At 48.5% G+C, this 27,145-nt stretch overlaps 2 protein-coding genes across 2 annotated transcripts; one reads left to right on the forward strand and one right to left on the reverse strand.

Annotated features, from left to right (window-relative positions):
- On the forward strand, positions 8,703-14,662 carry LOC8082113 (sucrose transport protein SUT1). Its single transcript, XM_002465736.2, has 12 exons — positions 8,703-9,251; positions 11,539-11,604; positions 11,716-11,814; positions 11,946-12,010; positions 12,121-12,205; positions 12,292-12,325; positions 12,458-12,557; positions 12,808-12,883; positions 12,971-13,165; positions 13,274-13,417; positions 13,523-13,756; positions 13,864-14,662. The coding sequence occupies exons 1-12, from the start codon at positions 9,069-9,071 to the stop codon at positions 14,140-14,142; spliced, it is 1,560 nt and encodes a 519-aa protein (XP_002465781.1). The 5' UTR covers positions 8,703-9,068; the 3' UTR covers positions 14,143-14,662.
- Positions 14,661-16,575, reverse strand: LOC8082114 (uncharacterized protein At5g39865). Its single transcript, XM_002468378.2, has one exon. It carries the CDS (start codon positions 16,156-16,158, stop codon positions 15,148-15,150), a length of 1,011 nt encoding a protein of 336 aa, XP_002468423.1. The 5' UTR covers positions 16,159-16,575; the 3' UTR covers positions 14,661-15,147.

A 27,145-nucleotide genomic window follows, 5' to 3' on the forward strand; every position in this document is an offset into this window, starting at 1 on the left:
GGGCTAACACCTTGCACCTATTGAGAAGAAAGAGGAAGGGGACGAGAATGAGAAAAGATAAGGAGATAGAAAAAATAGTAGTGAATGGAGTTTTTTTGTGTGGTAGTGATAAAAACTACCGAGTAGTTTCATAGTTACGATTGTCATGATAAGTGATATGTATTGGTTAGGTATGTCAAACCGCCACCAAATAGGGGTACTCGGTACCGATGTGTCTATTATGTCCATCACTTTTGCCCACATATAGGCTACCTCATCAACATGGCAACACCAGGGCTTAACACTTAAACATGGTTTTACGAGTACATGAGGTGCTTTAGAGTCATGACGTCAATTTGAAATTGTGGAACACATTCTAGTTTATCTTGTTAACTTATGCGATAGGGGACTTAACAGTTTCAAATGGTTCATGAGAAAGAATGAGTGTGGGCTTAGTTTTTTACATGGCATTAAGGCTAGGCCCAACGTGGGCTAACAAGTTTGTTAGCTTGAACCAAAAGGTAGGAATACATGAAGGGTTTAGGACTCCCAAGTTCTCAATGCAAACTCCCAAAAACCATATTGACGTCTCTCTTCTTTCTTTAGCCCTTTTTGGTCCTTTACAAAGCATGCTACTGTCCTATGGTCCCACAACGTCCTCTGAATCGCTACTAGCTACTTTTGTCAAACGAAGTTGTTGTATCTTCTGCAAGAGACTATGGCGTTCTGTGGGCTTGAATACACCGTGACATGGAGGATTGATACGGATGTGGCAGATAGTACTCTATGCTAGAGTGTTAGGGAAGCGCTAAGTAAAAAGTGATGAGCAAAACTAAGATCCATCACATAGGTTAATCTTAGTGGGAGTTTTATCTCACTGTTTCCAAAACTCCCATATGTTCGAAACGGTTTACACTATCATACTTCTCTTCATCAATATTATACCACATCAACTTATTTAATATTAATGAAACTCGTATAAAATTTGCATTGAAAAAGACCTTATAGGGGAGGAAGAACGACCACAACTTTTCACTTTTCGTGCATCACAAAGTGGTGGGTTTTACTCAGGTGCTGGCCTATATAAAGAGATAAAAATACATGCGATGTGCCATGGTTATGTTCGTGAGACCGCCACTAAAAAAAAATATTCAATACCAACGTGTCTCACGAGTAATGCCCGTCACTTTTGCCCACGTACGTAGGTGCTACGACCTCGGCGTGCTCAACACTTGAACCCGCTTTTAAGAGTAAACATTAGACGCTTCAGAGTCATCATGATGACGGCTTGGAATCAGTGGAATGGAACACGTTCTGAATTATCTCCTCACTCATTATTATGCGAGTAGTGAAATACGTATATGCTCTCCTCAAGTAGTGCCTCACCATTACAGCGAAAACTCAAATGCTCCACACATGCATATACTCGCATGGCAGTGACATTTTTTATTCCCCGCGCTAGCAGCTCTTTTGGATCCAATCCAAATAAATTCCGAAAAAGAAAAATACTTGTAAACTTGACGAGCGGGCGTACCGGCCGGCGTACGTCGTCGTCGCAGTAGGCACCTTTGGTATAAAAAAAAAGTATCCCAGAAAACAAATATACTACCAACAAAAAAGAAAAGCTAGGCTATCCCGGGGCGCACACAGTACTCATACCGGAATTCGCGCACCTCCCGTCCGATCCGAAAATGACCGCGCCGCGCGCGCCATACACAGCCGTGTGCCGTGTGCACTGAACAATCCGTCCATCCATCTGGAAGGAATCGGCCGCCGAGACGACAGGCGCCCGCACTGCATTCCTACTACGTGCGCGGGGCATCCATCAATTATCACTAGAGAGGCAGATCGAGCAGAGGCCATGCCTGCCGGTCAGCCCGGCGCCCAGCCGTGTGCGCCGGGCATCCAATTATGGAGCGGGCGAGAGCGAGGCGACCTGCCTGCCTGCCAATGAGCTAGCCGCGCGCGTGAACCGGCCGGCGCGATGGCGATCACGATCGACAAGCAGAGAGATGCCCGCTGGCCCATCGGCGATGCCGGCCGGCCGGCGCGCGCCGAGCACACGCGCTACCGCGGGCAGCAGAAGCTTAGCGCCTAAGGCTAGCTAGCTAGCTACTATATCGGCGATGGTCCATCATGCATGGGCAGGCGCGCAGGTAGCTAGGTAGCCCTGCAGTTAGGTTCCGGCCACATCACGTTCTTCTTCCTTATCCCGTCCGATCCGTCCACGGAGGCGGGGCCCCGGCGGCGGATCGGATTTAACTCCGGCCTCGGTAATGGAAACCGGCCGGCCGCCGGATAGCCTCGGGAAGCGAAAAACCCCTTGACACATCAGAATTCAGATCCTTCTGTGTGTTGGAGTACGAAACACAGACACAGAGAGATGCATGCACGGATGGATCATGGATGATGTGGTTGACTAGCCCAGTTGGACGTCCTGTCCATCTCCATTCATCATCGCCCATCATCGGTCCGCCATGTCCATGCATGAGCAGTTTCGATCTGGTTTGGGCGAATTCCAGGGAACAAATTACTAACTTGTTCGCATGCTATGCTCTGCTCCTCCATTCGTGGAAGCTAGGCAGCTGGCCACGAAAACAAAACATTCTTTCCTGCGTTGGACAACAAATAAACCCGCATCCCATTTGCCATGCATGAGTCATGACAAACTAGCAATAGTAGTGTAGTGTAGTATATTCACAGTGGTACGAAACAACGAAGACAAGTAACAGTGCCGATGAAAGCGGCCGGCGGCCGGGCCGGCGCAGCTGCAATGGGATGGGACCCGGCCGGATGGTGACCAAATGGCATTTTCTCTCTCGATCTGTTTGCAGAGGAGGAATAATATAAATTCCAGCAGGGAACAAATTTAACTTGGCATCAGGTTTCTGTACGTAATAAAAAAAATCCAGGGAGACCAGCAGGGTCCAATCTCGCCGGTATGGATCCGGTGCTCTGCATCAGCTTTTGGAAATCAATCCATCCATCATCGATCCCAAATTCCCAGCGCTTTGAATAAAGCTCATGCATGCCGACTGCTCATTATTCCGTTTCGAATTCCCGCCCTCCTTCTCTCTCAACACGGAGAGGGGAGTGCATGATTGATATCCACTTTGAGCTAGATGCGGATACCAAGGTACTCCCTCCATCCCAAATTGTAAGTCGTTTGACTTTTTTTACCCCAAGTTTGACCGCTCGTTTTATTCAAAAAATTTGTGTAAATATAGTCAAATTTAAGTCATTCTTGAAGAGCTTTTATTAATAAACCAATACACAACAAAAAAAAGATGATATTTTGTACAAAACTTTAAATAAGACGAGTGGTCAAACTTGATATTAAAAAAGTCAAACGACTTACAATTTGGGATGGATTGAGTATATAGCTAGCCTTCCACTCCATCTGGTTGCAAATGCATGCGTGCGTTGGATGGATATATCTTTCTATCTATCTATCTATCTATATATATATATATATATATATGTTCTCATATTTCCCTCGCTTATCTCGTCGTCGTCCCTATAGCTGCTCGATCTATATGCCCTCCCAGGACAACTGCACAGCCCACCACGCCCACCATCACTTTGTTATGCATGTTATCTATCTACGAATCTATCGATCTCCATCTCCGAGCAGAAAGAACACCGCCTTTCTGAAGCTAGACGCCGGCCAGTGCGTTCTCAAAGTCAGAAAACTCGTCAGGCATCATATCTCCAACAACAGCTACAGGATTTCAAGACGAAAGGACTGCCTTTCAAAAAAGACAACTACGACTATTGTACTACTACTGTATAGACAATGTATAGTACAAGTGTATCAAGAACAGGCCGGTTGTCGATTGTACACGCTGCAACACGAGCACTGCAGAAAACGCAACCGCTGCAAGTGATATGATCCAACAAGAACTCATCAGCTCTGAAAGTCTGAACCGAACCGGAAGACCTCCTATTGGAACCGACAGGTTGGTGTGCGTCCAAAACGATCCAAGTGCTCCTGCGCGTGTCCGGCCGGTGTGTCCATGTGATGCGAGGTGACCACACCGCATTTGATTCCTGGCAGTGGATTTTTGGCATTTCTGGCACCTACGTGGCCGCTATAGTTAGTGGATACACGTACGATGAACTGGCGCATCATAACCTTGAGTGCTGTAGACTGTGTAGTGCCACTCAACAACTACTCTGCACAAAAATTAAATGGTGTTTTATTTTATCCCAAGGTGCAAGTGGAAATCACGACAACTCATCCGTCCAATTCCTATCCCGTGTCTGTACAGTACATGTTCTCTTTTTTTTTTGTCTTTGTTTTGGTCTTTTTTTTTCATGCACAATCGTCACGCCGCCTCTTGTCGCGGCCGTCGTTTACACTGCATGCCGTCAGAGGAGCAGGTACATGGGCGCTCGATCATCATCAGTTGCCGCAAGATCGAGCCAAGAGTTAGAGCTGGATTTGGCTTCATCTCGATCGGCCGGAGCGGCGTCTCCCGGACCGGATTATTGTCTGGGCTGTATTAGAGAAGTGACAACATATCTATGAGTATCTCTAATATATAGGCTGATCTGTCCTCGTCGCGCTAGGGGCCAATTAATCTGCCATGGCCTTTGCGGGGGTGACTCGTGTTTTGGATTTATGGTGTGGCATCATCAGAACGTGGTTGTGCACTGCACGTCACCGTCGACAACAGGCAACCAGGGCTCTACATACCTGTGGAGACATAGAGCCATAGAGGTATAGATAATTCGACACATTGACTTCGGGCTAGGAGTATAAGACGATGTTTGGCTGAGCTCCTCACAAGGGGCTTTTCTAGAAGAGTCAGAGCCATTTCGAAGAAGCCATAATTTGTGGTTTCGTCAAAATGGCTTTGACTCCTTTGCTTTTTACTTAAAAACGGCTTCTCTAGAAAAATGTTTGGCAGCGCTTCTCTAGAGGAGCCAGAGCCGGAACCGAAGAAGAGCTCTGCCAAATAGGCCTTGAAAGGTATGAATATTTTCTGACCGTTCGGTCAACCGTACATAAGAGAGTCTAACAGTGATTTAGGTAGTATCCTTTTTTTTATATCCAGGCATTTTGTTAGATATCGGTAGATATTGATCGGTTTTTTTCAGATATCAGATATGAATATAAGAAAGCATTATATTATTCATAGGGTATTAGATTCAGATAGTTCTATCAGATGTCCATTAAGAGTGACAATAGTGGAAGCATAATTTTTTAGGAGCTTGAGCGATTCTTGTTATACAAAAATACTTATCTATAAAAATACAATGGAAGCTCATTGATATAGAGAAAACTTTACTTTGCACTTTTCGGCGAGCACAAGTGGCCGTCTGGGGTCGCCGGGCGATGGCTCCACTAATGAAGAGTGGATGGGAAGACCAAGGTAAGCAAGATAAATTTTAGCCAAAAAAGGGTAAGTGAAGTAGAGTTGGTCATCTTTTTTCTAAAGCATATGGGAGCATGAATTACGAAGTATGTTCTTCACTGAAATATTTCAATAAGCTCAGAATAAAATAAGAAACATACAGGTATCCAATTATTGAGATTTTCTTTTCGCAAAAGTTTTAAATTTGAGAGCCTTTTTATGTGAAATTTAACATGTGTTTTCAATATTCAAGAAACTATAGTTTTTTGGTATTTGAAGTATCTTGAATAATTGAAGATAAATGGCTGCTGCTTTTACTCAAAGGTCTGAAGAAATATTTATGGACGATATTGTCTGGATCAAACTCATCCGTATTCCACATCTATTAGTATTTGTAACTAAGACAAATCGGTATTCATATTTATGTTCTGACAATGCTCGTACATATCGACTCTGATTATAAAAAACATATCATGTAAGCAATATCCATCCGGATCCCATCCAAATTACCGAGGCAATGGCCATAGGCGTGCCCTTGATCGACTCTACAGACTACACTGGCTACGTTGCAGCATATGACTGTGGTCCTCCCAGCGTTGACGGTAGAGGGATTTAGACAACAAAGTCGTCTTTGCCTGTCACTAATTGGGGCCGACGATGGCAACACCTCCCAGCATCGTTTTCTTCTTTGGAGGCGCATGCGCATGTCGTGGCCTCTTCCTATGTCCATGGATCTTCCTGTTCCAGATAAAACCCAAGTCCTTACTAGTCAGGGGCGAGTTCCAGCCCCCAGTAAAAACCAAACGAATCGTCCATTTGCAGCCATCATTTTCTCCCTGGTCCATACATGCAAGTGATGCAACTGCTCTAAAATTCGCTGCCAGGTTTCAGACCATGCTGCCTGAATGCGTCAGATTATTCCTCCACTGATCAAGCGCTTAACGTTCTGGATCAATGGTCTCACAAAAGGATGGCCATTATGATGCTGTCTTCCGCATTATATATTCACGACGAATAATAAGCTTTTGGCCCTATCCACATATCCACTTCATTTTATTAACTTGCAACTAGCAACGCAATAGATCGTCACTAACTTAGCATTTTTGAAGATATTTTGTTTCACCTTTTTTGGATTGCCTCTATTAAATACACACTAAGATGCTTATTATCAGAAATGGCTTTTTTCTTTTGATAACCCTATTAACTAAGAAAAGGAGCAATATTCTAAACTTTTCAATATTCTTATTAGGTACATTGTATAACCACTATTGTTCTAAAATATCATGAGATATATAAGTATTAAAAGTTTGTAGATAGATTTATTACCTATGATTAACCAAAATTGTTTATCTTTGTGTTGTATCAACTTTTTCTCACACGATACATACTGCATTTATGCTTTGTGATTTTTATTCGATCATAATAGATTTGCTAGTTACTCTAAACGAGGAAACATGATTTATGTGCTTTGCTATGGACGGAAGCCATGCATGTGTCTACATTTTATATTTAACCCCTCGAACATCAACTAGTTAGCACTTAATAAGGAGGGTCATCTCATTTATCATTTATCAAGCAACCTCTGCTCTAGCACTTTCTGGAGTATGAAGGTACACAAGGATTAAAAATTTAGTGAAAAAATTAGTACATACAAATAATCATTGATTATCTTTAATCTCTTTGTATTTGGTTAACTTATTAATCAAGGCGGGCACGTTAATTAAGGCAACCGCCTCCGTTAATCGTATTAACCAAGCCGGTTCCTTTACAGCGCCCGTCTCGGTTATTCCATTAACCGAGACGGTTGGTCAACGGCCTCGGTTAAGGCCACGATTAACTGTGACTTTTGCTCCGAGACGGTTGACTTGCCTGCCACGGTTAAGCTATTTTGCCCGTCATAGTTAAAAATATTGTAGTAGTGTTCATTTCTAACATAATACCTTTTATATGCTCTATAATTTCTAAATTTCTATACGTTTGTGATAAATATACCAACTACTTTATATCTATTTTCATCATTGCATTGCACTTACTATATGGGTTCTTAATATATCATATTAAGAACCCATATAGCTTGAATCTTTACTTAAGTTATATCATATCTTGTTACATTCCATGACTCATGAATTGATATTTTGACTTCCAAATTTTGATATTATTAGTAGTCGTGTCAAGTTCAAAATCTAATATTTTTTATACTTTATTAACATTTTCATTTGTGTGTCGTTAAATAACAAATTCTTGGTCCTAGATTACACACTTAGTTCTACAATGGCACAAACAATCATTTCTTCATGCATACCGCGTTCAAGACGTTGAATTTCTTCATCAATTTTCTGAGACAACACTTTTTCCTATCTAGGGTTCTATTCTATTCAAATAAGCTCTGTGTACGTGCATATCCATTGGATAGGCTCAATCAAAAATATACTATATATGACATCAATGCCTCAATTATCTTGTAAACGCTATTTGTGCAACAATGAGAGTTTGGACAAATTATCTTGTAAACGCTAGCTATTTGTGCAAGATATATATATATATATAATATATATATATATATATATATATATATATATATATATGATTTTATTAGTAAAATCATTGTACTATATATGACGTAAATGCCTCAATTTTTCGGAACCGCCCCCTGATTGATTACGATGCTTTGTACACGTAGTACGTTGAAGGCTTGAAGCTCCCGTACGTTCGTTCGAGCAGCAGGCTCTTGCATGCGGTTTGTGCGGCGTACGCGTAGTATGTACGTGATTGTGTCACTCCATCCATCCCCATTCCCCGGCCAGGACATATATCACTCTCATCTGCTACTGCTTGGACGAACGCACGCAGACGCAGTGGACGGACCATGCACAAAAAGACCTACGGTTGTGCGTTTTCTCTAGCGCGACGAGACGACGCCAACAGATGAGCCAGCCAGCCACACCCGATCCGGGGCGGCGCCTCGCACTGCATGGCCGAAACTGTAGTGGAATCGCTAGGTGCACCCCGGGGATAAAAGGATTCGCACAGCCTGGCGAAGCTAGACCGCACGATCTGGAGGCAGCGGCGGCAGATGGATAAGGAGGCACTCCTGCTGACTGCTGTAGCATCCTTTGCCTTGCCTGCGGCCTTCCCTGTGGGCCAGCGCAGACGGGCCGGCGCAGCCCTAGTAGTAATTTAATTAATTAATTGTGCCCTGGTAGGATGGCGGACCGAGTGGCCGCATCCGCCTCCGCCCCGCGCGGGCTCGCATCGCATCGCGTAGCGTAGCGTAGCTAGCGTGGCCCGCGCGGGCCGGGCCGGGCTGGGCCGGCGGGGGTCGTCGCGCGCCACGCCACGGCCTTTAAATGCCTCTCCATCTCCCCCGCTCCACACCCACACCTCACCTCAACTCACCTCACGACGTCTCCTCACTCCACGCGGGAAGAGGCAGCGCACCTCGCTCTCCTCCTCCCCTACACACCCACACCCACACCCACACCCGCTCGCCCTTTCCATTTTCGTCTACCTGTCTCCCGAGACCCCTGCGCCTTCTTCCAAAGCTCTGATCTCCTGTTCGTCCTTCGAATTCGACAATCTATCTCTCTTCTCTCGCGCGGTCGTCGGCGGTCGACCGGCTCCGTCCATCGATCCTAGCTGCCTGCCAGGGCGATCGTCGTCTAGCTCGGTGGTGGTGGTGGTTGCACCGACGACCGGGGTCGTCGTCCCGTACGTGTGCTCGCGTCCGCCATGGCTCGCGGCGACGGCGAGCTGGAGCTGTCGGTGGGGGTCCGCGGCGCCGGCGGCGGGGCCGCGGCGGCGGACCACGTGGCGCCGATCAGCCTCGGCAGGCTCATCCTCGCCGGCATGGTCGCCGGCGGCGTGCAGTACGGCTGGGCGCTGCAGCTCTCCCTCCTGACGCCCTACGTGCAGGTATAGACGTCTACCTACATATTTTCTTCATCGCCACCAGCATCATGCGCGCATGCGTGTGCATGTACGTGATCATATATAAATAAATATAATTCATACATACTATATGTCGCGTCCGCGTACGTACGTGCGTATGCGGCGGATTTTACGTACCTGAACACCGCGCGCCCGCGTATTTTACGTACGTATATACGTACAGTTCTGCTTGCGAATGAATATTACACATATACTATACAGTACCGCGACGATCATGATATGCATGTTTGCAACCATTTTATTGAACCTAATATGGTCCCATACATATGTAATCGAGTACTAGTTTGAATTTGAAAAAGGTATATATATTAGCTTTTCGATGACCCGTAATGTAATGGATGTTTTCATGTTGTCTTTGTCTCGTCAAACTCACGGGCGAAAAAGTAGAGAGTAGTACGTTCGCCGAGAATAAGAATCGTCAGCACGTACATGTGTGGCCAAACTTGCCGCTGATAGCTACACGTACACTTTTGTTTCTACTTGATGTGGGTGGTTTTGTTTAGATTATGTTGGAAGCTATCGATCGATCATGCATCGCGTGCGTACGTGTTCGGATGCACGTACCGTGATGCATCTTTCACAAGTGATAGATCGATCATGCATCTCCTTGGCCACAAACTAATAATTGTCCTCTGCCAAAAACTAACCTAAAATCCTGCTCCCCTTATTTCCTGCTCCTCCACCCAATATATATGTTTGCCTATTTTTCCTCTACACCAGTTGTTACTGCCACCACGTAGAGCTAGTCTGAACCTCGAGACGTCCAACTTCATCTCTCTTTTTATTTTCATACAAAAGTCAAACCTTTCAAAACATTTCTGTGCACGGCTTGTGTGTGACAAAGTACTACTAGCTAGGAGTACTGCTACTAGGAGTATTGCTCTGACGTGCCATATGGTATTGTACTTCATCTGACACCTACGTATGTGCCAGTAGCTAGCTACTCCTTCAGTCCCTAATAGCATGCATGACCGAAGCAGAATAGCAGATAGCCTTCCCGAAAAGACGCAGGAAGGAAGGAAGGAAGGAAGGAAGACGGTGCCTGCCTGCATGATGGTCGGTCGGTGTACCGTGTCCCTCTGCTGCACTGCAGAGCACTCCTACGTCCCTCTCGTCAGCCAGACGTTTCAGAAGCATATATACAGCCCGTCCGGCGGCCGGATAAGGAAACCTGTCCATAGCCGACCATTGTCCCGCCGTCCAAAGCTCCAAAACAAAGACCACACGTCATGTATGGGTCCTCCCTAACTAACTGCAACCTTCCATACTTTCCTTGTTAACATAAAAACTCTAGTGATCTGTCCATCATCATATCGGATTTGAACTGTTTCATTCAGGGCCAAGAACACAATTATTTCCAACAAGAAAAAAGAAAAGGATGTTCTAGAAAGTCCAACACAATTTCATCATTTCACACACACCCTTTTCTTTAGCCATGCATGCGAACAACCGAAAGGTGGATGGAGTTAAGTTATGCTACACTTCAGTCCGCCGATGCATACAAATTTAGATGCTAATCTCTTAGCGGATAAATAAAATATCTATGCCTTCTGTATATATCCATGCTTTCCATATGGCAAACAAAATTTAAGTGTTGTTCTAGAGCTTCCGTTGATTGTCCGATCGATAACAAATTGCTTATTGAGCGTCCACACAGAGAAAAGGAATACTTTCATTATTGTCCGAACAGAATATTTATATCAGTGCCGACTCGGCGAGCAACTTTGGATAAAGTTTATGCTGCCTGCCGTAGCCCATAGCCCATAGCGCATATAGGCTTGTTGAGCCAAGTGCCATGGAGCCGGTTGGTGCATGTGCAGGCGTATCTGACAGGTTTGATCTGGCACGTTGCCTACCTTCACCCTCCAACCTGAATGGCCTGATTAAAAGAGAGGAATCTGCTTTAGTTTCAGGCCAGATATATTCCCTTTCCCCTCTGTTTTTTTATTTAGATATGCCCGGTCTCAAGTACCTCAACAAGTCAGCATGCACAAGTGCACATGCACAGTCTAATTAATAAAATAGTGTTTTTATCTAAAAAAAAAACTGAACCGTGGAAGAAATAGAGTTTCAGAACTACTACTGGCAGATTTCTCTGAATAAACAGTTACAAGTACTACTAGTTTTCCTTTGCAGTGCTAGACTAGACAGACTGAATTAGTTTTCGTGAAATTTATTAACGGTAAATATATGAACAGTTGATGTCTGATCAGTGATCACTGATGTCTGAATTTTACCTATATCTTTGCAGACTCTGGGGCTTTCACATGCCCTCACTTCATTCATGTGGCTATGCGGTCCTATTGCTGGCTTAGTGGTGAGCACGGGAACCAATCGATTCTAATAATACACTAATCTGCTTTTGATGTTATTTTTCACCAACATTACTGTAGTACTTACCCATGGATTCTCTCCATCTACCATGCAGGTTCAACCGTTGGTTGGCCTGTACAGTGATAGGTGTACAGCAAGATGGGGAAGACGGAGGCCATTCATTCTGACAGGATGTGTGCTCATCTGCATTGCTGTGAGAACCTCTGAATTAACCTTACACTCTCTCTTTTCCTGGAAGCTGGAACTGAAACTTACTCACAGTTGTTCCCTCTTTTTTTTTTCTTTAAAGTTCCCGATTAATGTTTTCCAATTCATGCTGTGTAGGTCATTGTTGTTGGCTTTTCGTCAGACATCGGAGCTGCGCTAGGGGACACAAAGGAACATTGCAGGTAAACAAACTGATTTGCTCTGGGGGCTACCTCTGCATAGTAGTATATCTTTATCTTTTGCTTTTGTATCGGTATCATTAGCATCTGATCTGACACTTGATGCAATACAGTCTCTATCATGGTCCTCGCTGGCATGCTGCAATTGTATATGTTCTGGGGTTTTGGCTCCTTGACTTCTCCAACAATACTGTGCAAGTGAGTGCATTTCTATCAATAATTCAGATTAAGCATTTTGGAAAAACGCACTGTTGTTAATCTGACATTTTCCATCCAACTGCCAGGGTCCAGCACGTGCTATGATGGCTGATTTGTGCGGTAAATTTCTTGGATAATTCATTTAAGTTTTTGTTAACAGTTTCTTGTTTAGCCGGTGCTAGTACTTGTTGTGAGTGACACAAGTAGAATTTGTGACCTGATTTGTAATTATTGCTTTTCTTCACTCAACAGGTCATCATGGGCCTAGTGCAGCTAATTCAATCTTCTGTTCTTGGATGGCGCTGGGAAACATCCTAGGTTATTCCTCTGGTTCCACAAACAATTGGCACAAGTAAGTCCACCACTGCTACGTATCTGGTTTACTGAAAATGCGCGTTCTGAACTTTCTATTCTGGAAATTAGTTTACTGAAAATGTGCGTTCTGAATATGACATCTAGTTTTCTAAAAATGACATATGTACTGAAAATGCCATATGGTATCATCACTGATTTACTGAAAATGCGTGTTCTGAATTTCTGATATCATCACTGATTTACTGAAAATGCGTGTTCTGAATTATTACTGATATCATCACATACAGGTGGTTTCCCTTCCTCAAAACAAATGCCTGTTGTGAAGCCTGTGCAAACCTGAAAGGTGCATTTCTGGTGGCTGTGGTAAGTCTTACCATTTCCTGAAAACGTTCTTGCAATACTGTTCTTTCCCAATGCGCAAACACAGAGTAATTTTATTTCTTTCAACAGGTGTTCCTAGTCATATGCTTGGCTATAACCCTCGTCTTCGCCAAGGAAGTACCATACAGAGGAAACGAGAACCTCCCAACAAAAGCAAACGGCGAGGTTGAAGCTGAACCTACCGGGCCACTTGCTGTGCTCAAGGGCTTCAAGAACTTGCCCCGCGGGATGCCATCCGTTCTTCTCGTAACTGGCCTCACCTGGGTATGCCATTGCCATGCAGTCTGTTCACTAGTTTCAGATTGTTTCTGAATCGATCAAGCGGCCATGGCAATTCTGTACTGACGACTGACGCTGCCATTGTCGTTGCAGCTCTCGTGGTTCCCGTTCATCCTCTACGACACCGACTGGATGGGCCGTGAGATCTACCACGGCGACCCAAAGGGCACCAATGCTCAGATCTCGGCATTCAACGAAGGTGTCAGAATAGGCGCATTCGGGCTGCTTCTCAACTCGGTAAGATTCAGTCTCCTCTCATTCATTTCCAGACGCTTCGCTGCAAATTCTGTCCTGCAGTAGTAATAGATAGCTGACCACGAGGCTGGTGAACCGTACGTGCAGATTGTTCTAGGATTCAGCTCGTTCCTGATCGAGCCCATGTGCCGGAAGGTCGGGCCGAGGGTTGTGTGGGTGACGAGCAACTTCATGGTGTGCATCGCCATGGCGGCCACCGCGCTGATCAGCTTCTGGTCGCTCAAGGACTACCACGGATACGTGCAGAACGCCATCACCGCCAGCACGAGCATCAAGGCCGTCTGCCTCGTCCTCTTCGCCTTCCTGGGTGTCCCTCTCGCCGTAAGCACACCTTCGCTCGCCACCGGATGCATGCCATGGCCACGCCACGCCACGCCACTGGACTGGGTGCATGCCCTAATCGATCGATCTCTTTTTGTGCAATGCAGATCCTGTACAGCGTCCCGTTCGCGGTGACGGCGCAGCTAGCGGCCAGCATGGGCGGCGGGCAGGGGCTGTGCACCGGCGTCCTCAACATCTCCATCGTTATCCCCCAGGTGATCATCGCGGTGGGCGCAGGCCCGTGGGACGCGCTGTTCGGCAAGGGCAACATCCCGGCGTTCGGCGTGGCGTCGGGGTTCGCCCTCATCGGCGGCGTCGTGGGCATGTTCCTGCTGCCCAGGATCTCCAAGCGCCAGTTCAGGGCCGTCAGCGCGGGCGGCCACTGATCGAGCACGGCCCGGCCCGCCGGAGCACGGCACGGCGACACAAACCCAACCGTGCAAGATCGAGCTGTATGTTGAAAGTTGAACAGAATAAGAAGCAGGCGAAACGAGAAACCATTGTGTGCTTTTGTTGTGTGTGGTTGATAGGCGTGGCGAGGTGGAGTGGAGGTGAAGCCGTGAAGGTGAGCATCCAGCACCAGCTGGTTACCAAGGTCTGGTCAGGTCTCTGTGCTAGTGCTATTAGCTAGTGTATAAGGAGCGAGTAGGTCAGTTAAGGCTGGTGCGTTGTGAGTGCTCCTGTAATCTTTGTGTCCCTGTCTTGTGTGTGTAGCTACAGCAGACCGATCATCAGGAGAAGAACAAAAGGATTATTCGATCAATCAATGTGCAGTATAGTATAGTACAGCTAGACGATCGATGATGTTGATGATTGGTCTAGAGCTAGAGCCTACTGCTACTACTCCTACTGTGTATTGTCCGCCGTTTGAGATTTTTGGTCCCAGCAATGCAACCGCCTTGTTTTGCTCCAATTGTCCCGTTCCTGCGCCTCGCTTTTGCTCTGTCGCATACAAAAACGCGCCGCGCCGGCGCCGGCGCCGGCTTTGAATCGCGCCCCAACTGCTCCAGCCACGGCCACCGTCCGTTTCGCGAGCAAAAACCAAAAAGGAGGAACGCGTCCAGGGCGAAGCAGTCCACTGCCGGTGTGGCCGGCGAAAGAAGATGTCCTTGTTCAGTTGTTCGCTATTGGACTATTTGGACTAGACTAGGAGAACTCAATTCCTCTAAAACACACCACTCTTAACATGCAATGCAATGTAAAAATGCAGACATGGACAGCACCATCGCCGCGCGCCGTTGATCGCACACGAATGATTACAGAATACCATTCACAAAACTCCGAGGGCTAGCATGCACCACACCCAAGTGGTGCGCACGTAGCTGGGAGCGAAAAAATAATTGTTCACGTCACGTCGCGTCGCGCGTATCCAGCTCCGCGGACGTCTCGGCTCAGCAGCAGCACACGGGGCACCTCACGATGCCGTTCTCGTTGCACTCCGTGCACCGCCGGAACCCGCCGCCGCCGCATTCGTCGCCTTCCTCCTCCGGCTCGTCTTCGTCGTCCACGTACACCTTGCAGCTGCCCGAGCAGACCTCGCAGAGCACGAACCGCACGTCCCCGCAGGCCTCGCACGCGCCGGCCTCGCCATGGGCGCCGGTCGCCGCGGCGCTTTCGCACCCGGCCAGCCTCGCCGCGAGCTCCCCGGTCTCGTGCAGCCGCTTCAGCTCCTCGGCGTTGCCCACGAGCTCCCCGTCCACGAACAGGCTCGGGAGTGCGGCGGGCGTGGCGGGCGCCCGGCACTTGGCGAGCGGGCCGCCGCCGAGGTCGAGAAGGCCGCGGAGCTCGTCCCGGAAGCCGCGGTGCATGGACACGTCGCGCTCGTCGAGGCGCACGCCGTAGCCCTTGAGGATGGCGCGCGCCAGGCAGCAGTCCTCGTACGTGGCGCGCACGCCGCGCAGCGACGTGAAGTAGAGCACCGCTCTCCGCGGCGGCACCGGCGGCGGCGCCGGCTTCCCCTCGCCACCGGTCACCAGGGCGGCGTCGGGCCGAGGCATCGGCAGCGGCGTCACCTTGGCAGACGCCGTGAGGTCCTGCGGCACCGTGGCGACCGGGAACGAGAAGGAGTGGCGGCCGAACGGCGCGGCCAGCAGCGGTGAGTGGTCCTCGAGGCCGGCCATGAGCGCCCACGCGTCGATGTCCTCGGGCTCGTTGGGCGGCGTCATGGTGGGCGTCCGTGGCGCAAGCCTCGTGGTCGCGCGCGCCGCCGCGGGCTCCGGTGCCCGCGGCAGGGCCTTTTCGAGCTCCAGGGAGCCGAGCGTGGACGACGTGAGCCGCACCACGTGGACTCCGACGTCGCTGGGGCACCGAGCCGGGAACGACTGGCTGCGCGGCAGCGCCCCCAGCGGCGACGGGCAGTACCGGAGGTCGTGACGGGCCTGCCTTGAGGTGGTGCACCCCATGGCGCCAATGGATCACACGGCCAAAACGCCAAGCGGGCAACGGCAGTGGCTGGCTGACCGGCTGGTAATGTGAAGGAGCTAGTTTAACTTGACGGTGCCAATGTGATCAAGCAGCCACGAGCAGACTGCTGAGGAGTTCTACTAACTTCTATCTAAGCTGTGGATGGATGAGCTGGAGACTAATCTTTGGGGATCGGGGTTTCTGGGGTTTAGGATCTTTATAGTACTCTGCCATTGGGGGTATAAAACTACTCGTGGAATTAGGACTTGATAAGTGCTGAGATTTACTATATGTGCATGAAATGGTATGTCCTATGCAGTGATTGGCCTAAAAAGGATAACAGTTTTTGGAGGTGCTGAACATTCTCTTTTCCTGAAGATAATTGGTTTTGGAACATTCAGACTTGGGAGTCTGCGTGTTGGGAAAATGCTCTTCGCACGCCCCAGCAGTACAGTAGATCGAGAACCTTCTCACTCGGTGCCGTGAGAGGCTTGAGCAGTAACGGACAGTGGGTTCAACAGTAGGTGAATACAGTGAATGCTCTCTCTCTCTTAATAGCGGCATCGCGCCCCTTATATAGGGCCCGGAAACCGACCCAACGACATTTACATAAATGCCCCGTGACGGTGGGGGAATATTCCAGCATATTCTCTCATCGCAGTCTACCGACCCCAATACACTCGCGTAATTTCACATTGCGAACCCTTCGTTCATCCTTTGACTGGAGCCTCAGCAGGTCGGAGGCTCGGATCCTCCGCCTAGTTGCGGATCCTCCGACGCTTTGGTGTCGGAGGTTCCGCAGCCTGGCTGGTCGGAGGTTGCTCGACCTGGCCACCCCGGGAGTTCCTCCTTAGCCTGGTCCAGTCGGAGGTTCCTTGGCCTGGCTGCGTTCTCCCGCCATCCTCGGACCCGGGAGGGTCGGAGGTTCCAACCTTTCCTCGCTCGTGGACCTCCGCCGGTGTCTCAGTCCCTGCACACACACTGCACGACCAGACGAGTCGTCAACATTAGCATTTCCCGTCGAAGGATATCCTCCGACGTTTCAGGCGTCGGAGGTTCCTCAGGTGAAGGATAACCTCCGACGCTACCAGGGGGAAGGATGCAGCTTTTCCCCAACAGTTCCCCCCTTTTTGGGCTAATGGCACTCCTGCGGTCCATGTGCTCAAAAACATGCTACGCTGCGGAGACTATGAGCATGGTTGCTGCCTTCCCCCCTGGTGCGCAGGATGTGTTTGTTAGCAGATGTTGGATAATTGTTTCTTTTACTTAGTCGTAATTTTTCTTGTTTCTTTATTTTGCCGGGATCCTCCGATCATTGCTGCTATATTAGTCTGGTATCCTACGCGCGTTAGACTGCGGAGGATTGCGGAGGATTTTATTGCCGTTAGAGTTAGCCGTTGGCATTGACGAAGCGCAACGGTCTGGCCGATTCCTCCGCTTATAGCCGTTGGGCGCGGGGAATCGCAACGGCCGCGCGGTCGCAGGCCCCCCCCCTATAAAAGGGGATGCTGGGGAGCTTTGAGCTCTCACCCCTGCTGCTCATTGCCTGCACACCTTCCTTCGCTACGTCTTTCTCTCTGAGCTGCTCGCGTGCGTTTAGTTCTAAAGTGTTGTCGGAGGTTTTACGGTGGCTCAGCTTCCTTCACCGCGTCCTTCGAGGTCAGATTTTTCTGGTCCTTTGCGCAGTTTCCTTAGCGTGAGGTCTGGAGGTTGGCTGCGGAGGTTTGAGGAGTGGATGCTTGAGGTGGCTGCAGCTCAAGATCTGGAGGAGACGTTGTCTGACGTCGAAGCTTCTGTCGGTGATTTGATCAGTGCGAAGGAGTTTGAGGAGATGGCGGCGATTACTTTTGAGTTCGGGCAGTCGACTGTGAGGGCGGAGGATATCGCTGACATGGTTGAGGCTAGGTTTTTCAAGGAAGGTCGTGCGGAGGCTCCTCCTGCGGGTCAGACGGTGCCTGCGCCTGAAGAGGGGTATGCGGTGGTATTCAGGGACTTCTTTACTTGCGGGCTTCGGATGCCTCCGTATCATTTCCTTCGCGAAGTGATGGAGAGTTTCAACGTGGAGCTGCAGCATTTCAGCCCTAATGGGATACTGACCCTTAGCAAATTTGCCTGGGCGTGCGAATCCTACGGAGCTATGCCCCACATCGACACTTTCTGCTCGTACTTTGAGCTCCAGCGCCAGCCTAAAAAGGTGAAGGATGCCGAAGGTGTTGAGTGCATTGCGCAGTTTGGAAGCTGCGCGTTCATGCCGCGCCGCACAATGCCTGGGCCAAGGTGCGAGATCTCCTACTGCCAAAAGGGGAAGTGGGAGAAGGATTGGATGAGAGCTTGGTTCTACGTGAGGACCCCCGCTGCGTCGAAGACTTTAGATGACGGCAGCGTTGATAAGGTTTATCCTTACGCGTCGCTGATGAAGGAGTTGAAGCCTTTCTCGAAGGTTGATCCTTCGCAGGAGATGTCGGAGGAGCGACTTGCTTGTGATAAGGCGTTTGCGCTGGCATGCCGATATTCCGGAGGTCGGGATTTGGTTGAGGAGATGGTCGCTGCTGACTACTGGCCCCTTGGCCGCAGGACCGATGAGTTCACCATTGAGATGGTGCAAGTCCCTGTGTTTGGTCCTCCGGAAGGTTTGCCGTTTCCCCGGTTTGGCGCGGGTATTCCGGAGGATGAGACCAAGGAGTCCTTCCTTGATCGAGTGGAGGTTTCCGTTTGAGGAATTGGGGATTGAATATGAGGATTACGTTGTTCCTCCGGATGTTTTGTTGGGGTTGGAGAAGAAGAAGGATTCCTCCAAGGCCGTTGCTGCGGCGGAGGCTAGGAAGAGGAAGGGTGGCGGCGCTGTGAAGCAACTTGCTAAGAAGCGCAAGGCGGAGGTTGTGCTAGAGACTCCTGTGGAGTCTTCCTCCGCCCGCTCATCGGGTGCCGAGTCGAACTCGGTAGCTTCTGCACCTGCGGAGGCCGCTGCTGCTGGTGGAGCTCCTGAAGTCGAAGCTTCGCGTGCGGTCTCCTCTGTGCGCGCGCCTTTCGCGTCTCTTCTTGGGGAGGAGTCTTCCGACGCGGAGGCCCCTGGGGCGAGCCCTGCGCGGGAGGCGAATCCTGCAGCGTCTGAGGGTCCGCGCGTTGCTTCGGTTGGCGGAGGGTCTCCGCCTAAGGAGGTTCAGGTGGAGTCCAGCGACGAAGCTGAGTCCGCCTCCGTTCGGAGGATCAGGAGGGCGGAGGCTCCCCTTCGTCCGGCTGGTGACGGTATTAACTCGTTATACATGGGTAATGATTTTTGGTTGGTTATTTTGTTTTTATGCAAGTTTTGATTGACTTGTTCTCATGTTTTTGGTTTATCTTTCAGCGGAAGTTTTTGCTGGGCTGGCTACCGCGGAGGAGATGGCTAAAGGCGCCAGCGTTGCGCAGGAGGGGCTTGCCGTTCCTCCGCCGCGTGAGCCTGCGCCTTCTGCGTTGGCCAACAGGCCTTCGCCTGCTGATGTTCTTGGTCCTGGTGAGTTTCCTCTTTTGGTTTCAGTCGGTTTGGTTTGTTTTTGGCATTTTATTCTAAGGTTTGTTTTTGTTATGTGCAGGTGCTTCTGAACCTTCGATCACAGGTTGGACTGATGCCTTGCGCGAGGTTCATTCCTTGGTCGGAGGTTAGTGTTCTGGCCTCCGCCAATGGTTTTTTGTTTCTTACGATGGTTTTTCTTAATTGTTTTTGGTTTACAAATCGTTTTCGTCAGAAGCTTCGCGGCATGGACTTTGACACGCTCCTTCGCGTGCAATATGAGCACCATAGCCTTGTAAGTTTGCGCTTTGTTGTATCTTCCTTCGCGGTTTTTCACTCGGAGGTTTGTTGTAACTATTTATTTTTTGAGCAGGGTCACCACATGGCTGCCGCCTTAGAGGAGCGTTGCTCCCGGGAGGTTATCTGCCGTGATGAGGCAATTGGTGTTCTGAAGAAGGAGAACGAGACCTTGGAGGCTGAGAAGGCTCGTCTGTCGGAGGAGGTTAGGGAGTTTTCCTCCGTCAGGAGGGAGGTTGAATCCCTGAAAAAGGAGAGGGATGACTACAAGGCTGGGTCGGAGGCTCTAAGGAAGGAGAAAGATGATGCCGAAGCTTCGGTGGCGGTCCTCCGCACAAGTGTTGCTGAGGCGGGGAGAGTTAGGGATGTAGCCCTGCAGCGAGCTGAGAAGGCGGAGGACATTGCTGAACGCCTTCGCAAAGAGCTTGACGCTGAGCGGACGTCTGCAGCTGAGCTGCAGACTCGCATACAGAAGGCGGAAGCGGAGGCTGCAGCTATTGTCGGGCTCTATGCCGACTCGCTTGCGAAGTTTGGGGGAAGCACCTCTGCTCCTCCGCCCGGCGGCGATGTTGGGGCTGCCCTCGCGTGGCTGAAGTCTCATATCCGCATGCTCCCCGACTTTGTCGGAGGTGCTGTTGATTTTAGGGCTTTGGCCGCGGTTAGCTCCTTCGCTAGGCTTTTGCGCCGCGGAGGTTGCTCTCACGCGGAGGGAGTCGCCAAGGAGGAATTTGCCGCGGCGGAGGACGTTGGCGAAGGGACTCCTTCCCTGCGCAAATCTGTCCGGAACTTTATCAGTTCGTTCTGGATTAGGTTTGGGCGGGATGAGGCGAAGAAAATGGCGGAGGATCGTCGAGCTGAGGTTTGTATTATTTGGTTATTTCTTTTTGTACTTTGCTTCGCTGCTTTGCAATGTTAATTAAGATGGGTATTTTGTAGGAGATTGCGAAGAAGAAGGCTAAGGTTGTCAAGGCCGGTCCTTCGCGTCCACCGAGTGAGGCGTGTCCTCCGACCCAGCCTGAAGCGGAGGCCCGTGATACTGGTGCCAAAGCTCCGGAGGGATCTGGTGCCAAGGTTTCAGAGACTCCCGAGGCTCCTGCTCCTCCTCCGCCTCAGGTGTGAGGCTTTTTAGTTTTTAGGTTTTTCTTAGTCTTTTTTGCGTCCAAGCATGTGACGCTTTTTTGTAAGTAAGGTCGGAGGTTGTGTTTTATTTTGTAAAGAATGTTGAAAATATAATATATTGAGTTGTTTTCAGATAAGCCTTTGTTTTACACTTTGATCCTGCGCAGGTCTCTGGCGGAGGACCTGCGCAGGATCGTTTCATTACTCCCCTTTCGTTTTTTTACAAAGGGATTTATGTTTCTGGTGAATTGTTGGAGTATTGGCAAGTTGCTTTCCCTAATATGAGATTGGTGGATATGTTCGAGTTTGTTGGATATGATATTGATGGCGAAGGATCTGGATTTATCCAATCGCTTGCGCGCCGAGGTTCATGGCCTCCGGCTTAGGTGGATGATTTTGTTTTTCTTTTCGTTTATCGTAGGTTTTGGTTATATTTTTTATGACATGATTTGATGTGTTTATGTAGTTGCCATATCCTATCCTTCGCATCTTTGGTGAGAGAGATAGGGTACGCTGGGTGGCGGAGGCTTCTGAGGATGTTGCTGAGCCTTTTCTTCAAGGTTTTCCGGAGGTTCGAAAGCTTCGTTTGGCTTTTTAGTTTTATCCTTCGTTTTTGTTGGATTTGAAGTTGTTATTTTCTGCGCGCAGGTTGTGAATTCCTCTCCGTTGGAAGATCTTCCTTCGAACTTTGTCGAAGGAAGTTACGTTACCCCGGTGACGTTCAAGCGTGGAGATTTGTACGCGAGGGGTTATCTAATTGACTGGTGGCGCCACAAGTATCCTACGCGTAGTATAGATGACTTAGTTGATTTCCTTGTACGTGATTACTGTGATGATCTTAGGCTTTTTCCAGATTCGTATGTTAGAATTGTGCGAGGGTCTTAGAACCTTCGGCGTTTTACGGTCGGAGGATGTTTTTCATTATTTGTTGTAAGCTTGTGTTATGTACATTGTATACGGTTAATAAAGATCAGATATTTTTACCACATGGCCTTCGCACCTTTTAACTTTGACAGCCTTCGCGCTATAGTTTGTACGTGACTCATAGATCCTTCGGTTGTTTAGTTGAAGGAGGGTTTGAAAGTTGAACTTGTACAAGCTACCCATAACCTTCGACTTTTTATGGGTCGAAGGGTGATTTTATTCATTTTTTTGTAAACGAACTTTTGTAATGATTTCTTCATCGATAATAAAGTTTTTAATTTTACTACAACCTTCGATCTCATTTTTATTACAACCTTCGCGCTACAGCATTTATGTTTCGCAACGTTACGGTGGTGTTGATCATAGGGATCTTTGTGTTGCTGTGGCTTGCTTGTTCTTGATGTTTGTTGTTGCGAAGGAGTTCTTGATTTTTTCTTGCGCGGAGGATCGTTGTTTCTTGGCCTTGGGACCTTCGAGTTTATTGGTGCGAAGGATCCTTCGCTGAATTGTGCTATTTTTTTCATTTGCTCGACTCCCGTGGAGTGTTGTCGAGGAGAACCTTCGGTTGTCTAAGTCGGAGGTTTTGAAGGGATGTTACGAGACTTCGTGCGATACCCTTCAGAGACCTCTGAGTCTGACTTCCATTGTTTCTGTTGTGGTTGTACACGACTTTGTGGTCGATGTTCATCACAACGCCGTAGTTCTAGTGTTACGAAGCTTCGTGCGATACAAACTTTTGTTGCTGTTGTGAGGCTAACTCCTGCTTCCATGGTGGCCTAGGGTTTTTGCTTTTTGACTGCTAGGTTTGCACTCGATGATCGGGTCTTTGTATACTGATCCTGATTGAGGGTGGGGGGCAGGTTTAGTCTGGTTTTATAGGCTTTCGTGCATTTATTTTATGTACTTAGTTAGGTTAAAATTTATTGTCGGGTTATTGATGGTTGTTGTTGTAGTTGGTTTTGCTGTACCTGACTGAGGGTTATTGTGGTTTCGTTTTAATTTCACACTTTGTTTGTTGGGGGTCTGCTTAGAGTAGCAGGATACCTTCGACCTTATTTTGGTGAAGGTTATGTGAATTTTGTTGAGGTCTGTCTTGTGAATGTTAAACCTCCGCTGCCTTTTGGCAAAAATAATATAGTTCCTGATGCCTGATTTTCCTCAGGTCTTTGTCAGGTTTGAAGGTTTTGTTCCTTCTGGCCATGTTGTGATGCCTGAGGAGGACAGGACTTTTTCACTTTTTGGCCATGTTATCCTTGCTGCCCGGCTCTTGGCTAGGTCTTTTGCTAAGGATTTGGTGTTTTTTCACCTTTGAGGACGTTCCGAGCTTTCTTATCTTTTGGATGAAAGCTACGGAGGGTCCTTGTGATCACGTGATGTTTTGTCGAATGCTACAGCCTCGTTGCTGGCTGTTTTTCGACTTTTTGGGCTTTGGTTCTGGGGTGGATTCCTCTTTATATTTCAGAGGTTTTTACATAGGTTCTGCCTCGTTAAAAACCTCACCTCCTGGTAGGAGTACCCCTGTGAGGAAAAGAGTGCAGACCTTGGAATGCGAAAAAGTAGAGAAAAAGAAAACAAGCGTATTTAGGGATGTGGATGCCGCCGCTTATTTTGCAGGGGTCATCCTTACACTCAAATGTAAAATCTACGTAGGTTGTCGATGTTCCACGTGTGGGTGGAGGTTCTACCTTCGAGGTCTTTCAGGTAGAAGGATCCCGACCTGCCCGCTTGTATTGCTGTGTAAGGTCCTTCCCACTTGGGTTGCAATTTACCAGCGTTTGGGTGATCTCCTTTTTTCCTGAGCACCAGGTCCCCATTTTGTATGTCTTTTCGTACTACCTTGCGGTCTCTCCAATTCTTGGTTTCTTGTTGATACCTGGTAATGTTCTCCACTGCCTCAAGTCTTATTGATTCTAAGGTTTCCTTGCAGTACTCTTCATCTTCAGCCAACTGCTGCTTCATGGAACGCAGGCTTTGATGCTTGATTTCTTCGGGCAACATTGCCTCTTCCCCATACAAGAGCTTGAATGGAGTGAACCCAGTTGTTCTTGAAACTATTGTGTTATGTGACCATACAACTCTTGGTAGTTCTTCAACCCATTTTCCCTTGCGTAGGTTGAGTAAGGTCTTGGAGATTGCGGAGAATATTGTTCTGTTTGCTCTCTCCACGGCCCCGTTTGACTCTGGGTGATAAACAGATGCGAAAGCAATTTTGGTTCCTATGTGATGGCAGAATTCCTTGAAACTGTCTGAATCAAACTGCTTCCCGTTGTCAACTGTGAGCAAGCGTGGAACTCCGAATCTGCAGACTATGTTCTGCCAGAAAAATTTTCTGATTGTTTCAGAGGTTATGGTTGCCAGTGGCTTAGCTTCGATCCATCTTGTGAAGTATTCGATGGCCACGACGGCGAATTTGTTTCCCCCCTGGGCAGTTGGCATTGGTCCTACCAGGTCCATTCCCCATCTCTGCAACGGCCATGATGCTGGTATGAGCTGAGTTAGTGCTGAAGGTCCTGACTGAATTGGTGAGAAGGTTTGGCAGGCTTTGCATGTCTTCACTATTTCTTCAGCATCTTTAATGTGAGTTGGCCAGTAGAAGCCTTGTCTTAATGCTTTAGCAGACAATGCGCGAGGTCCGATGTGAGACCCGCACATCCCGGAGTGTATCTCTTGTAGGAGTTCTCTGCCCTCGCTTTGTGATATGCACCTCAGCAAAGGTTGGACTACGCCTTTCTTGTACAGGGTCCCGTCAATGAAGGTGTAATTCCTTGCTCTTGCCTCCATCCTCTTGGCTGTTGCTTCGTCATCTACAGCTGTCTCGCCTTTGAGGCAATCAGCTATTGCCTGCCTCCAATCCTCGCTTTCTGTCAGCAGGACTGAGCGAAAGGCTTTTGGCAACGATTCGGTTGCGGGTGTTGCAACAATCTGGTGGAAGGTTCCTTCTGGCAAGGGGGTGTTGTTGGCTGCTGCTTTGGCTAGCTCGTCTGCCTCGTAGTTTTTGGCTCTTGGAATGTAGTGCAGAGTGAATCCCTTGAACCTTCTCTCCAGACCTCTTACGACGGCCAGGTATCTTGCCAGCTCCGGGTTGTGTGCTAGGTATTCCTTCTCCACTTGCCCTGCCACTACTTGGGAGTCTGTTTTGATGACTAGTGTCTTTGCTCCCGAAGCCTTAGCTTTGTTCAGCCCGAGGATGAGACCTTCATACTCAGCTATGTTGTTTGTTGCTTTGAATTCGAGTCGTATAGCAAACTTTAGTTTGAGTCCAGATGGTGCGATTAGAACGGCTGCCGCTCCTGCTCCCGCTTGACCCCAGGCGCCGTCTGTATACAGCGTCCACGGCTGATCGATTACCTTCTCCTCGTTTTTGTTCGAAGGTGTCCAATCTGCCATGAAGTCAGCCAGGGCTTGAGATTTGATGGAGGTTCTGGGGACATAGGTGATAACAAACTGTGATAGTTCGGCTGCCCATTTTCCTATACGTCCGGAAGCCTCTTTGTTCCTAAGGATATCACCCAATGGCTGTGAAGTGGGCACTTTAATCTCATGGCTTTGGAAGTAGTGCTTGAGCTTCCTTGATGCACACAGAACCGCGTATGCGATTTTTTCTATCTCCGTGTAGTTCAGCTTTGCTCCTGACAAAGCTTCGGATACGTAGTAAACGGGTCTTTGCACCGTTCCTTTAGTGTCGCTTGTCTCGTGCACTAGAACACCACTGACAGCGTGCTCGGAGGCAGCCACATACAATAGTAGTGGAGTGTCTGGTTCGGGCACTGTTACCACCAGGTTGGTTGCAATGTAATTCTTGAGCTGCCTGAAGGCCTCTGATTGCTCTGGACCCCATTCTGTTTTACCTTCTCCTCTCAGCACCTTGAAGAATGGGAGGCTCCGTTCTGCCGATCTTGAAATGAATCTGTTGAGGGCTGCTATTCGGCCGGTCAGTCTTTGCACTTCTTTCTTGTTTGAAGGTTCTGCCATTGACATGATTGCTTTTGTCTTGTCTGGGTTAGCTCTAATTCCTTCGGAGCTGATGATATACCCCAGCATTTTTCCCTTGCTGACCCCGAACACACACTTCTCCGGGTTAAGTTTCAGCCCGGCAGATCTAAGGTTGACGAAGGTTTCCTGCAGGTCCTTGATATGATCTTCCTTGCGCTTGCTCATGACGACAACATCGTCGACGTAGGCTATGATGTCTCTCTGTAACTGACTTCCTAGAACCTTCCTCATCATTCTGGAGAAGGTTGCTCCAGCGTTTTTGAGACCTTCTGGCATTCTGGTATAGCAATATGTGCCGAATGGGGTTGTGAAGCTTGCCTTTCCTTCGTCTTCTTTTTTGAGCCAAATTTGGTGGTAACCAGAGAAACAGTCCAGCAGTGAGAATCTCTGACAACCAGCTGCTTTGTCCACAGAGGTATCTATCCTTGACAAGGGGAAGGAGTCTTTGACACAAGCCTTGTTAAGATCCGTAAAATCTATGCACATTCTCATTTTGCCATTTTTCTTGGGGACCAAGACCACATTTGCCAACCATTCCGGGTATATGACTTCTCTAATGACCTTTGCGTCCAGGAGTCTTTGTACCTCTGCCTTTGCGGCTAAGGTTCTTTCTTCAGACATTTTTCTCTGTCTCTGCTTCTTCGGCCTCATTCTCGGATCAATGTCCAGCGAATGCTCTATTATGTCTCTGCTGACTCCTTGTAGGTCAGCGGCACTCCAAGCGAAGATATCTTGGTTCTTTTGCAATACGTCTAGCAATTCGAGTTCCTCCTCTCTACTAAGGGTGGCGGAGATGGTGACCTTCTTATCTGGAACAGCTTCCTGCAGAGGGATACACTTCGTTTCCTCCTGATAAGCCAGGTCTGTTTTCCCCCTTGGCATGTCTGGTGGCTGGGAAGCTTCATGTTGCGTAGAGTCTACGGAGTTTATGTTCCGGAAGGACTTGTAGATTGCTTTCTCTATGTTCCTTGCCTCCTTTTGACTTCCGTGAACCGTTATCACTCCGTGCAGAGCCGGGATTTTCATGCACAGGTATCCCATATGAGCGGCCGCATTGAACTTGTTCAAGAATCCTCGCCCGAATATGGCATTATATGGGTAGTGCAAGTCTACCACATCGAAGGTGACGTACTCTGTTCTTGCGTTCTCTGTTGTGCCGAAGG

Source organism: Sorghum bicolor, chromosome 1 (assembly GCF_000003195.3).
Source record: "Sorghum bicolor cultivar BTx623 chromosome 1, Sorghum_bicolor_NCBIv3, whole genome shotgun sequence".
NCBI lineage: Eukaryota > Viridiplantae > Streptophyta > Magnoliopsida > Poales > Poaceae > Sorghum > Sorghum bicolor.